At 33.0% G+C, this 15071-nt stretch overlaps 1 protein-coding gene across 1 annotated transcript in view; it reads left to right on the top strand.

The window, feature by feature from the left end:
- Nucleotides 1-11294, top strand: part of LOC114330501 (mitogen-activated protein kinase 1) — a 54758-nt gene extending 43464 nt beyond the window's left edge. The window contains exons 7-8 of the mRNA XM_028279846.2: nucleotides 2890-3078; nucleotides 8414-11294. Of these exons, the coding sequence (XP_028135647.1) occupies nucleotides 2890-3078; nucleotides 8414-8548 (324 nt within the window). The 3' untranslated portion in view covers nucleotides 8549-11294. The remainder of the gene's footprint in view (nucleotides 1-2889; nucleotides 3079-8413) is intronic.
- The last annotated feature ends 3777 nt before the right edge of the window (nucleotides 11295-15071 follow it).

Consider the following 15071-nt stretch of genomic DNA (forward strand, 5'->3'; position numbering starts at 1 on the left):
GCCATATCCATAAAACTAGAGCTGATACAAAAAAACGGAATCCATATTTCGATTTATCGCCCCTAATATAGTAAAAATCAGCTTAAAGATTCACGGCACCAAAACAAATTTTTTTTTCTGTAGACCTGTGTTATTATATGTTTTCCATCTTTTCAGCTATTTTGCCGGTTATTAGCGCGCTCATCACTGTATAAATAATTATAAACATTCTAATATTCATTTCAGTACTGTTTATTTTGCCGCATAATATATACATTCAGTTTCAGAGTAACTTTTTTGCAAATTTTTTTTTAAGTTTTGCAAGATCTAATTATATATCATTAGACCAGTAAGGATCTGTTTTTAGGTGGATGTGAGAGGTGGCATTCAGATTTTTGAGGATAAAGTTAGGTGATAACTTCGTTAATAATAATTGATTTATGCTCCTTCTCAAATATGCCCGGAACATTAATAAAAAAATTCAAATATTTAAAAATTTCGAATAACATCGATTTTTTTCTACTTTTTTTGTTTATAACTTTAAAACGATTCATTTTGGAACAAAGTCGTATAGGAATAAAACAAAGATAATTAAATTTTCTATCAGATGCGATTGGTTAAAAATGTCTTAATTTATCACCCTTGCTGCAAAATAGCAATAAATATAAAATAAGGGGGCAAAACCTGTCCTTATTCAATGATTTTCCATCACTTAGGTTACACTTGGAATCTTCCTAATTCGCTTAGAAAATTTTTGTAATGTGCTAAAACCGTACACCAAATTTCATTAAAATTGACTTACTAGATTTTGAATATAAATAAATTTAAGCAGCCTCAGCAATGTTTTAAAGTTATAAACAATTTTTTGGCTTATAAACAAATTAGTGCTGTGGCCAGGAGGGGGTGCTACGCGCTCCTTTATTTAGATGGACTTGCCCAAGATTTTTATGTATTTTTTGACCCGTAGAACACGATTTTTTTGGGTAACAGTTGATCCGGATGTCGATAAGATTGTTATAAACAAAGAACTTGAGGAATTACATAACATCGATTTTTCGCAAAATAAAACATTTTTTTGTATTTCTTGGGTAATTCTAAGCAAACAATGTTCTTGCAAGTTTTTTCGTAGGATGCATAGTTTTCGAGATAAACGCAGTGAAACTTTCAAAAAATCGAAAAATTGAAATTTTTGAACGCGAATAACTTTTGATTAAAAAATAAAATACCAATTCTGCTGACAGCATTTGAAAGTTTAAGTCAAAATATACCGGTTTTAATTATTTGTATTGCTAAAAATTATTTTTTTTATTATTAAACAAAGCTATTTGTTTATAAGCAAAACAATTGTTTATAAGTTTAAAACATTGCTGAGGCCCCTTAAATAATCCGATTTTAATTCTGTAAAGTGTATTAGATAGGTAGAGCACCTCTTTATATGTAAAAAAATTAGCCAACTTCTAAATGGTCTACTTTTTGTTCAGAAAGCTTTTAAAAAATTTGAACTTTTTTAAAAACATTTAGATTGCAAATTTATTATGCAAAATCTATTAGGTCGATTTTAATGAAATTTGGTACACGGTTTAAGTATGTTACAAAGAATTTCCTAAGCGAATTACTTAGGTTCTAAGTGCCACCAAAGTGGTTAAAAACATTGAATAACAACAGGCGTATTTTGCCCCCTTATTTTGTATTTATTGCTATATTGCAGAAAAGGTAATACGTTAAGACATTTTTGACCAGTCGCATATCATACAAAATTCAATTATCTTTATTTTATTTCTCTACGACTTTGTTCCAAAACGAATCGTTTTAAAGTTATAAGCAAAGAAAGCAGAAAAAATCGACGTTTTTCAAAATTTTTAAATATTTTAATTTTTTTATTAATGTTCCGGGCATATTTGAGAAGGAGCATAAGTCAGTTATTATTACTGAAGGTGTCATCTAACTTTATCTGCAAAAATCCGAATGCCACCTCTCACATCCAAAAATAGACGTTTTTTCACAGATCCATAAGTTGGATTTATAGTTTGACGTAGCGTAGACGTAGACGTAACGTAGACGCACTGGAAAAGTTCAACACCGAGTTTTGTGTACTCTTGTTTATAAATGAACGCAAGCGCCTGACGGAACATAAGAGAAACGTAACGTAACGGAAGAGATGACCAACTTTCATCTTTTACAGTGCGTTTCTTCCGTCTGGCCAATCATAAGGCAGAATTTTGTTCTGTCACTCAAAGTGGACCCGCCCCGCCCCCTCAAACCTTGTGTTGTGTAAAAAGTTGATTGTCAACATATTCGAATTTTGTTAATTATTTGTTAATACAATGGATGTTAAGTTATTAATTTAATAAAAATATATCATAGTCATTTCAATATTTCAGATAAATATGAGTTGTTTATTAGCCTAATTCGTGGTTATCCACACATATTATACGATAGGTAAATCCAATAAACATTTAAAGACCAGGAAATGAAACAAAATAGTTGGAAATCCCACGGCATGCGGCACCAAAGAGCATACTTTCGTTTATTTCCTAATCCATGTAACACACAAAACAGATAAATATTATAATAAATAATAGTATAAGTATAAATAAATAAACACAAAGTTTGTTTACTGTTCGTATAATTTATAGGCTATGTTGTTGAATTAGAATTAAGTCATATTGTTTACTCTTTTGCTCTTTCTACTCATGCGCAAAAATTCCGCTACGTCGATCTATAAATTGACATAATATCTTCTTCCGTCTCCAGTCCGTTTCTTACGTCTACGTTGCGTCTACGTCTACGCTACGTCAAACTATAAATCCAACTTTACTGGTCTACATCGTTAGATTGTTTATGGGAATAATTATTATCCAACTAACTTTGATTGAGCGAGTTCTTTAATACCATGTTTTATTATTCTAGGCAAGAAGTTACTTACAGTCTTTACCATATAAACCAAAAGTTCCTTGGTCTAAATTATATCCGAATGCTGATCCCAAAGCGTTAGATCTCTTGGATAAAATGTTAACTTTTAATCCTCACAAAAGAATAGGGGTCGAAGAAGCGTTAGCACATCCTTATCTTGAACAGTATTATGATCCAGCAGATGAGGTACGTACAAACAAATAAATTTAATGAAGCCCTATACTTATATTTATATGCATATCTCGCATTTCGATTTGAAGCAGTAATTATAGCGTATTTTCAATTAAAATTGTGATTTATGCCTAACAAATATAGTAGGTAGCAAAGAAATGCCACAAAAAATAGTTTTAGAGCTGTATTAAGGGTAGTATATCAAGGTATGGTGAAGTTGTACTGATATTGTACTCCTAGTTTTTACTTAAAACAAGTGGTATTATTAAATAGTTTTTTTAAATTAAAGTGTTTATCTACTAGATACTACTACGTAAGTCATCTATACGTAATTATTACTTTATTATTGTGAAAAGAAAACGTCAAATAATAAATATACACCACCGTTCAATCATTTTGTGAGGTTAGCTAGCATGCGGTTGGTTTGTCACTTACCAGAGCCGGACTGAAGCTTTCGCCACCGCAGCTTAAAATGACCTCACACAATGTAAACACACATTCCGATCTAACCAGTCCAGTAAATCAACGTTCGAATATCACAAACAGTTATGCATCAGCCGCTTCAAATTCTTTTCCGAGTAAGACCCAAGCAATTGTATTTAGTTGTATCGATAATGCTAAACTGCAGCATTATTTAATTCCGTTGGGCACAATAATCAACCCAAAAAAGATTATTTTTTCATCTAGATTATCTCATAATAGAATCTGCATGTATTTGGCAAACAAAACCGTAGTAGATAATTTCATGCAACAACATGGCTCTATAGAAGTACTCGGCAAAGTTGTAACAGCACGGAGACTTGTCTCTCCAGCAGAAAGACTAGTCTTGTCTGGTGTCTGCCCGTCAATTCCTCATCAAGTATTAGTTGAAGAATTACAGAATATTGGTTTAAAGCTTATTTCCCCAATAACATTTCTGAAAATTAGCTCAACTCTTCCCGAATATAGTCACATATTGAGCTTTCGGAGGCAAGTTTATGTAAGCCCTATAACATCACCAATTCCAGATTCTATTCTAATAAATTTCGACCAAACACCTTACCGCATATTTTTGTCACAAGGTACACTCACCTGCTTTATTTGCAAAAATACAGGACACATATCATCCCAATGCAATAACAGTTCAGTAACGGAATCAACTCATATTGATTCAAACAATGAAGTACCAAATCAAACAGATCCAACAAGTATATTACACAAGTTACCAAACACTCAGCAGTCATCAAGTTATGCATTATCAAATCCGAGCATATCACCTACACCTACAAATCTCCATGACCAAGAAATTACTAATACTCCTACTCATAGCAACACTTTCAGTCATCCACATTCAGCGGCAATACCGTTTTCACAAACTCCTAAAGCAATATCATCCAATCTATCAGCACCTCTTCCATTAGATACAACTGCAGAAAACTCCAATAAAACTGATACATCACCACAACTTTCCGAAACAACCATTTCAACCAATCTTACAATCAAAACTTCAAGCTCGACTTCTGTCATTACCAATGAGTCTGCTCCAGTACTTCCAAAGGTAATAAAGCCACAACATCTAAGTGAAAACTCTAATAGCACTTGCGAAAACGCAAGTTCTTCCATAAAACGCAGTATTGGTGAGATCGATACTCCTCCTTCAGACTCAGCAATTTCATCACAAAATCTGTTTGCAAAACCCAAATCTTCTAAACCAAAAAAACCGCGCTCATCTAAAGTCCCATCGACACGGGAAACTCTTGAAAATTTTATTGATAATCATACCCCACCATTCGTTTTAAATTACCACCAATTGTCCTTACTGATTGATAATGTCCAAGGCTCCCCCGATACTATTAGCGTCGTTAAAGAATTTACAACTGATATGCCTGGTTTACTCTATCTTTTACAAAGCAGCTATCAATATGCAAATGATAGATCTACAAAAACTAAGTTTACAAAACTTCAAAAGAAACTTCTTAACCATTTAGGGAAAGAGATTTCTGACTTAGACCGTGACTCCTCTGTAGATAATTGCTCAGTATCATCTAACTCCGAATCTGTTAACAACATTCAACTCGATACTTCAATGGAACATTGATGGATTTTTCCATGGTCTTTCCCAAGCTCATGAACATGGAAGAAGCGTTCAATTTGTATGGGTTCCCTCACACGTCGGAATAACAGGAAATGAAGAAGCTGACAGGACTGCACGAGAGGCAATTTTAAGTGATTTTTCGGAGCCGATAGACAAGTGTGTTTCTAGTGACTTAAAAGCTTATTTTAAAAATAAAGTGTTGTGTTTGTGGCGAAATGAGTGGTCTCAATCTAATTCTAAGTTAAATAAAATAAAAAATAATGTGTCTCAGTGGTTTCCATCGTCGCGAAATAGACGAGAACAAATTGCGGTTGCGCGTTTACGTCTAGGACATACCAGGTTAACGCACTCTTACCTTTTCACAAAGAGTAATCCACCTATATGCGATCAGTGTAACGTCCGATTAACAGTCGAACACTTTTTAATAGTTTGTAGTAAATATGACCAAGAAAGACAGCGCTACAAGATCCCAAACGCTCTACCACAGGCTCTAGGTCAAAACTATTCCTGCGACAATATAGTTAATTATCTAAAATCCATAAACATTCTGTACAACCTATAGTTGTTTACTTTTGTTATTTATATTTTGTTCCGTCGCTAATAACCTTTTGGTGGATGCGACTTCTTTTTTCTAATAAAAAAAAAGGGTAGTATACAGGTGCGGAACGGCACATATTCTTACCTTGTATGTAATTAAATATCTCTTGGTTCTTGTTCATAGATTTTGACGTTTCTTTTTATAATTTGAATGTACTCTTTAATTTGTAAATGATTCATTACACTTGATCCAGAACTAGGGCTTCCTCACTCATCCAGTTCATCATTTCTGATTCTATTCTATCTTCTCCTAGCTTTTTGGTTTTTAATTCTTTTTTTTGCTTCGATGACTTCTCCTTTCTCTATTCTCCATGTTTAGTTCTCTTCTTCCCTTGAGCTTGATGTTTCATTTGAGTTTAGACTGGTGTTTGTGTTTTCTTCTAATTTAATTTTACAGGTGTAATACGCTTTCCATACTTTTACTGTTTCGTGTGGTTTATTGTATCTTGTTAGTTTTATCTTTTATTTCTGTTCTCTTTTCCCTCTTAATGTTTTGATCTTATTCCAAAAGAATCTGTTGGTATTTTTATAATTTTCATTTAAGCTGTTCTCCCAGAATTGTTCCCAGGATTTTTGTTTCGCATCTCTTGCTGCCTTTTTGGCAATTTTATTTTTATTGTTGTATAGTTCTTTGTCCCTTTGTTTGCAAGTACCTTTTCCATGCTTCATTTATGTATATCCCTTCATGCATCCCTGTCCTCTATATAATTTCCTTCCTAACATTCCAGTCTATTGTTATTAGTACTCTTTGATGTTTTCTCGAATTGTGTCTACTGTGTTTTTTTTTTAATTGAGTATAGAAGTCGTCCAATTTGGCATCATCTGATCCCTCAACTGGGGCATAATATATTATCTGCTTTATGTGTATTTCCTCTTTTATGTCTAAGCTTATTGCTTTTGGTGATATTGCTCCATAGTTTGAAATTTTTTCTTTCTATTCCATGAATTATTATATTTCCTTTTCCAAGTTTTCAATTCTGTTCTTTTGTGATCTTGCTTATTCTCAAATTTTGCAATTTTCTCTCTTATTTTGTTCATTTTCTAGTTCTAGACTAACTAGTTCATTCTTTGATATTTTATCTATGTTGTCTTCAATTATGGTATCTCTTTCTTACATTTGTTTTAGACATTGTATTTCATTCATTTTGAGCTACCCTTATAGTATGATACAATTGATCCAAAAGATGGCATAACCCAGACATCCAAAGTGAAAGTTATCCTCCAACACCAAATTGTTCTATATGGTCCACATAATGTTCAGAAAAAATTCACACCATTTTGAGCGTCGGTTTTGGGGGTAGAGGGGGGAGAAATCGGTAAATTCGTAGTTTTTTAAGTTTTATCGTCAATATTTCTAAAACTATGCGGTTTAGCATGAGCAACCTTCTATACAAAAATGTTCTACATTAAATTTGAAATAAAAAAGGCCCTACGCATAATTCTTCTAAAATGAACGGTTCCAAAGTTACGGAGGTACATAGTATAGTATAATTGGTCCAAAAAAAGGCCTAACCCAGACATCCAAAGTAAAAGTTTTCCTCAAACACCAAATTCTTCTATATTGTCCACATATTGTTCAGTAAAAAGTTACACCATTTTGAGCGTCCGGTTTGAGGGGTAATGGGGTAGAAGTCGGTAAATGAGTAGTTTTTATACGTTTTTCGTCAATATTTCTAAAACAATGCGTTAGTGTAAACATTATTCTATACAGAAATGGTCTACATAAAATTTAAAACAAAAAAGATCCGATACATAATTGTTATAAAATTAACGGTTCCAGAGTTACGGAGGGTGAAAAGTGGAGGTTTTGGATACTTTTTATATTTTTTGGGCAATGGATGATGATTTTGGGTGGTGAGGTTTCTTCAAGGGCTTATCACTAACATACCATCGGCCACTGAATTAACAAATTTTATTTACAAAACACAATCCTGTTAAAGAAAATTTCTTTCATCAGTAATAATATTATAAATAAATAAAAAAAAATATTAAAAAGTATCTAAAACCTCCACTTTTCACCCTCCGTAACTCTGGAACCGTTGATTTTATAACAATTATGTATAGGACCTTTTGTGTTTTAAATTTTATGTAGAACATTTTTGTATAGAACATTGTTTACGCTAAAGCATAGTTTTAGAAATATTGACGAAACACGTAAAAAAAACTACTAATTTATCGACTTCTCCCCCCCATCTCCCCCCCCCAAACCGGACGCTCAAAATGGTGTAGCTTTTTACCGAACAATATGTGGACCATATAGAACAATTTGGTGTTGGAGGAAAACTTTTACTTTGGATGTTTGGGTTAGGCCTTTTTTGGACCAATTATATTATACTACCTCCATAACTTTGGAACCGTTTATTTTAGAAGAATTATCCGTTGGAGAATATTGTCATTGAATATGTCATTGAATAACCTAGAAATGTCTAATGACGTCTAGAACATCAGAAAATGTAGATATGTAAACATAGTTGAAGTATCGCAAAGGAAGTAAAAAGGACATACATGACATGACGGTCGCATGATACCACAGACATGAAAGTCACATGTGAAAACGGGCTGGATTAGCCCTTAAGCCTAGCAATTACATAGGTACTCGTGTGTCTACTAGCGTGGCGCTTACTGCAGTATATTTGACCAGTAAAGTGTTAATTTAACTTATTTTCTTTTTGTTTTCAGCCTGTAGCAGAGACTCCCTTCAGGTTCGATACAGAATTGGACGATTTACCGAAAGATCACCTGAAAAGATTAATATTCGAAGAAACGCTTCTCTTTAAACAATGTCAAATATCGGACCCGAGCAATAGGTCATAGTCATTTGAGATACATGTATAAAATTATTTTCTATTTATATAATTTTTGTTATTGTATACGTGAATTTATGCAATGGACAAAAGTGTAGAGAAAATTGTTGAGTGAGAAGATAGAGATATGTAATAGTCAAAGATCCGAATCTAGGTTGACCTTCACCCATGTGTTTACCGGATGAAACAATTTTTTTATTAAAGGACACCGCACACATCTTATGTAAAGTATAATGTCGCTCAAATGAAATGAAGTAAAATTTACATAAACAGATTCGTCTCGAAATAATAGTAATTTCATATCATTGCGCCAACTCTGAATCGTGCTTAATTAGGGCGTAAATTGATATAAATAAATCTAAAATCAAATGGGAGTGTACGTGATTATAAGTGAGAGAAAAGATCTTGTAAATCGAAAGTTCGTAAATCTTTCTTCAAGAGGCTGAATCTTATCGATAATAATAGTACTTACGTATAATTTGGTACCTATGTATGGTACCTATGTATGTTTGGTAACAAAGTACATGGTAGTCAGTAAGCGCGAAATATTAAATACACAGCTTTTGGTTAACCAACAATTAATTGACAGAGTCGACAGCTACACATACCTTGGTACCAACATAAACAGTCAGTGGGACCACTCAAGTGAAATAAAACAACGCATAGGAAAAGCGAGATCAGCGTTCATAATGATGAAGTCTCTTTTCAGAAGCCACGATTTACCTCTTGCTACCAAAATCTCTATCATCAGATGCTATGTATTTTCTACGTTATTATACGGAGTAGAGGCCTGGACACTTTCCGAGGCTTCTTTGAGAAAACTTGAGGCATTCGAGATGTGGTGTTACAGGCGCATTTCGAGAATTTCGTGGGTGGATCGTGTGACTAATGTTGAGGTTCTACGTAGAATAGGCAAGGAATGTGAGATTATTAACATAATCAAAGAGCGCAAACTAGAATATCTTGGCCATGTTATGAGGAATGAACAGAGATATGGCTTGTTGCAACTCATTCTTCAAGGCAAGGTATTTGGAAAGAGAGGACCAGGGAGAAGAAGAATATCTTGGCTTCAAAACCTGAGAAAGTGCTTTAATACATCGACAACCGGACTATTCAGAATAGCAGCACGCAAAGTTAGGATAGCCATGCTGATCGCCAACATCCGGAACGGATAGGCACCTTAAGAAGAAGATAATTTGGCCAGTCGCACAAAAGTATATTGTTAGTCTAATCGGCTTAGGAATATTTATGAATGACAGTTTTATGAACTTCAAAAATGTGATTTCGATTAACTTTAATTACAATTTACGCCCTTGTTAATTAAAATTCAGAGTTGGCGCAATAATACAAAATCACTGTAATTTTGGGACGAATGTTAATGTAAATTTTATTGTATTTGAGTGACATTGACAAATATGACTTGCATGGGTTGCCTATCAAAATCTTGTCATAGCTATTCTTAAGGGGGGTCGGCGTAGGTTTAAAATCAAAATTTTTAGCACATTTTTGTGAATTTTTTAAGTACGGTAGAATTATTTTATTTTTTTTTGTTTATATTGAATAAGCATATTCTGTACATTTCATAGAATATTAAAAAAAATTTAAGGAAAAATATTGAAAAATAAGCCAACGGTGGCAAATTTTTAAAGACGTCTCAAAAAACAGTGGATTTTGCGGTGGAGATCAGAACTTATCATTGGATCATGTTAAATAAAAATTCAAAAAGATTTTATTAGCTTATGAGTTTTTAGCTTAGCTTATTTTTTACTTTTTGGTATAAAGTCAAAACAACGAATTTTTTGCAAAAAAAGGGTAAAAAGCAACATATTATTTATTGTTGTTAAACAAAAAATAAGCACAAAACAAAAAATATCTCGGCGTTATTTCACGAAAGGTCAAAAGAAAATATATACATATACTAAATTGCAGCTGTATCGGTGAAGTAGTTTTGGAGTTACAATGTCTACCGCCTTTGAAAAAAGCAGTTTTGAGAAAACTCCGTTTATCCGTATTGTCAACTTTTATTTTCAATTTCTTTTCTGTCTATCAAATCGTGATGCACACCGGAAAATGTTTTTGAATCGCGGAGTAATTTTAAAAAGAGAATGGGAATCTCGAAAAACTCATAAGCTAAATTTTTTGTTTAACATGATCCAATCACCAGTTCTGATTTCCACCACAAAATCCATTGTTTTTTGGGGTGTCCTTGAAAATGTATCACTGTTGGCTTGTTTTTCTATATTTTTCCTTGAATTTTTTTTAATATTCTATGAATTGTACCGAATATGCTTATTTACTTAAAAAAATAAAATAACTTAAAAATACTTTTAAAAAAATTCAGAAAAATGTGCTTGAAATGTTGATTTCAAACCCTATGCCCCCCTTAAGGATCTTTGACAAGATTTTGATAGGCAACCAATGCAAATAATATTTGTCTATGTATGAAATTCAATAAAAAAATGTTTCATTCGGAAAGCAGATGGATGAAGGTCGACCTAGATTTGGATCCCGTACTATAAGTTTAAAACTTTACTGTGAATAGGTTAGACCTATTATAATATTATTATTGTTTTAAGAAAGCTTTTTTTAAGGACTACAGAGCAGATTATTGTTTGTGTTTTAAAATAAAACACGTTAGGTTTATTATCCAAATTCACTGCAACTATTTAGGGTTTGACTACGTTTCTAGCTTGAAAAGTGTTCATCCAATGTGGTTGTTGTGGATTTAGGTAACAAATTTGTAAATATTTCGAAAATTTCCGTTTTCAGCGTTTTATTTAAACTATTTTCAGTGTTGATGCAGTCGATATAAAGTGGGGCATAGACTTTGATATTATAATCTATGGATTTATAAAGTCAAATTTAGATAAACAAATTGAAGAGTCTCAGATGCAGAATTCACCATTATAATAAAATTTAAATGGTAAATAGTTATTTAAATCTGAGACTTTTCGTGTTGAAAATTCTTTCTGGTACATCCTTAATCTGCGACTTTTACAATTTATAAGACCGCAGACGACGAATATAGAAAACAAAAAGGATTCCTTGCAGTCACATTCCGTTTTCATTCGTCTAGGAAAAGGACAGAAGAGGAACTTCCTAGTACTCAAATCTGAGTAAAGATGAAAAGTAAAAGATGGTTTTGCTTGTTTTTGATTCAGAGGGATGCACAATCGCTAGCGTTGTTGATAAAGCCTGAAATGGTGGAAACAGCTGTCAAGCAAATGCAAAAACAAGCAAAACCATCTTTTACTTTTCTATCTTTACTCAGATTTTAGTACTAGGAAGTTCCTCTTCTGTCCTTTTTCTAGACGAATGAAAACGGAATGTGATTGCAAGGAGTCCTTTTTGTTTTCTACTTTCAACACGAAAAGTCTCAGATTGAAATAACTATTTACCATTTTAATTTTATTACAATGGTGAATTCTGCATCTGAGACTCTTCAATTTGTTAAGAGATGTCGCTGGATCGCGTCCCCATGGGGATTTGAATGATCTTTCAAATTTCCCTTAAATTGATGGTTGAGCTGTTTTTCGATTCAGAGGAGTGCACGCCTGCGCTGTTGAAAAAGCCTGAAATGGTGGAAACAGCTGTCCAGCGATTGTGCATCCCTCTGAATCAAAAACAAGCAAAACCATCTTTTACTTTTCAAATTTAGATATTTGGTATTGAAAATGTGTGGACAATAGAGTGGATCATTGGTTTCGTTCTTTTTTTATATTTATACATCAAAATTTGGGTGCAAAGGTAAAGAAGGTGAAAGCGTACATCCCTTAGACAAGGAAAAAAAAAGAGGACGGGTAACACTCATTTAACACACACGTTTCAAAAGTGAAGCCAGTTTTTGGTTTGTTTGTCACCAGAAACATGGCGGTCACGTCAAAAATAATAATGGGTTGCCAGTGGTGGGTGTTCGTTGAAGGTTAAAATTTCATAAAAAATAAAGTAAATCATCATCTAAAATTCGTAATAAAAACATATGTATGTATTGAAACATATGTACGTAATATGAGCAACTTAATAAAACATTTACCGTACACAAATTCTTCATTTTAAATACATTTCATGTTTTTATTTTAAATACTCAATGCATAACAATACCCCAAAGATACGTCGATGATCAAAATCTCTGGTGTCAGTTTGGCTTCACTTTTGGTCATAGGATTACTCGTCCTCTCTCTTTCCTTGTCTAAGGTACATCCTATTGATGTGTATCAATGGTTGCCAGCATTCTGGAATGTTACTGAATAATTTCAGTAGGTAAATACAAATTCTTCAGAAACGTTGATTGTGTTCTCTAATTCGGTCTGCGATATCCCAGAACGGTAGATAATGTGGCATGCTTTGAAATGTAAAGGTAAAATATGAAGTGTGTGTCCCAAAACGGTTGGTCCAGCATCACAGACGTTCTCTTACAGCTGCATTTTACTGTTCTGTAAAATATGTAGTTAACAAGATAAGAACAAGCGATTTTGAGTCACCTGTTGACCGCAATTGTCATTTTTTTTAATCCACTGAGACTTTCAAATTCAGCAAAAGGTAAAAAAGCTTCGTCAGTCTATGAACCTAATAATAACTAAAGTGTTTTTTTCTGATATCCGTCCTATAATCCGAGATATTTAAAGCTTGCCCATCTGGCATCAAGTTGTGAACAAACAGCATGGTAATATAACCAGCAGATAATATATTCAGTACTTTCAGAAAGTTATGAAAATAGTTACTTTTACAAGTTACTAACAATTACTTTTTTTTAATAGATCATTGAGAATTTAATCTGCGACCGATGTCACTACTTACGGAGTGATAAAAAAAGTGTTGATTGTTGATTATTTTTGGTGACAGATTTTAGTATAAATGCAAATAACGTACATAGATTTTTTTACTAAATTAGGAAAGTGAATTTACATTGTTCAAAAATAGAAATTCCATATTCTGCACTTAAGTCCTGTCGCCAGAGGGGGTACAACGGCCTCCTTTATTCAGATGGACTTACATAAGTTTTTTTTATGTATTTTGACCCGTAGAACACGAATTTTTTGGGTAACATTTGATCCGGATGCCGATAAGATTGTTATAAACAAAGAACTTGAGGAATTACATAACAGCAATTTTTCGCAAAATAAAACATTTTTCTGTATTTTTTGGGTCATTCTAAGCAAAAAATGTTCTTATAAGTTTTTTCGTAGGATGCATAGTTTTTGAGATAAACGCGGATAAACTTTGAAAAAATCGAAAAATTGCAATTTTTGAACCCGAATAACTTTTGATTAAAAAATAAATTAGCAATTCTGTTTACCGCATTTGAAAGTTAAACTATACCGGTTTTTATTATTTGCATTGCTAAAAATTAATTTTCTTGTAGTCAAAAAAAGCTATAAACAAGTAGTGTTTCCCGTGCCCAATGCATGCGTTTTAAGGCATGCTACGTAGAAATTGAATGTTTGTAGGCTCTTCTACTTGTTCGATTTTAAATGAGAAATGCATTGAAAACATCACTCAAGCACTATGTGTTTATAGCTTTGTTTAACAATAAAAAAATGAATTTTTAGCAATGCAAATAATCAAATCCGATATAATTTGACTTGAACTTTCAAATGCGGTAAGCATAATTTCTATTTTATTTTTTAATCAAAAGTTATTCGGGTTCAAAAATTGCAATTTTTCGATTTTTTGAAAAAACGAAAAACATTTTTTGCTTAGAATGACCCAAAAAATGCAAAAAAATGTTTTGTTTTGCGAAAAACCGCTGTTATGTAATTCCTTAAGTTCTTTGTTTATAACAATCTAATCGACATCCGGATGAACTGTTACCCAAAAAATTCGTGTTCTGCGGGTCAAAATACATAAAAAACAGGCGACAGGACTATTACGAAATGAGAATGAAACGAAAATAACGTGGTCTTAAACAACATACCATTTCTCATATTGAGAAAATAGGTGTATAATTTCCCAACCTACGCCTAACTTCATGGAGTTGGTCATTATGTCTAGTCAATTTTCTCTGCTCTTTTAGTCGCCTCAAGCCGTGTAAAAGGGTAAAATTTTGGGGAAAATACCTGATTTAGTTTGTTTTTAAAGTTTTGTAAATTATTTTGCAGGGTTTTAGTATTAATTTAGATCATTTCTATATAATTTAGATATGTTCTAAAACGGGGATGCACAGACTGGGCGCATTACTTGACTTTCAGAGGTCCGCTAAACTTTTAGAGGTTATGTTCATTCACTAGGTGCGCAGTGGGACTGCGCGTGAATTTACACAAACAGCAAAGCCCAAATAAAATAAACGTCAACTTTAGTGATGTCAAATAGCGCTGATATTCATCAATTCGTTGTTGTTTTTGGTCTGGTGTGCATTTTGACAGTATGTTTGTGAAGGTTAAGACTACCGAAATGTCAAATGGAAAATTCATTAGAGTCGCCATCTAATGATTAGGCCCGGGACTTACCTATCAAGTATTTTACATCATTTGAATTATTTCTGCAGAATTTTTTAGTTGTTATTACAATGTTCAGACTTTTCCCTTTTTTGTTAA

The sequence above is a fragment of the Diabrotica virgifera genome, chromosome 9 (genome assembly GCF_917563875.1).
Source record: "Diabrotica virgifera virgifera chromosome 9, PGI_DIABVI_V3a".
NCBI lineage: Eukaryota > Metazoa > Arthropoda > Insecta > Coleoptera > Chrysomelidae > Diabrotica > Diabrotica virgifera.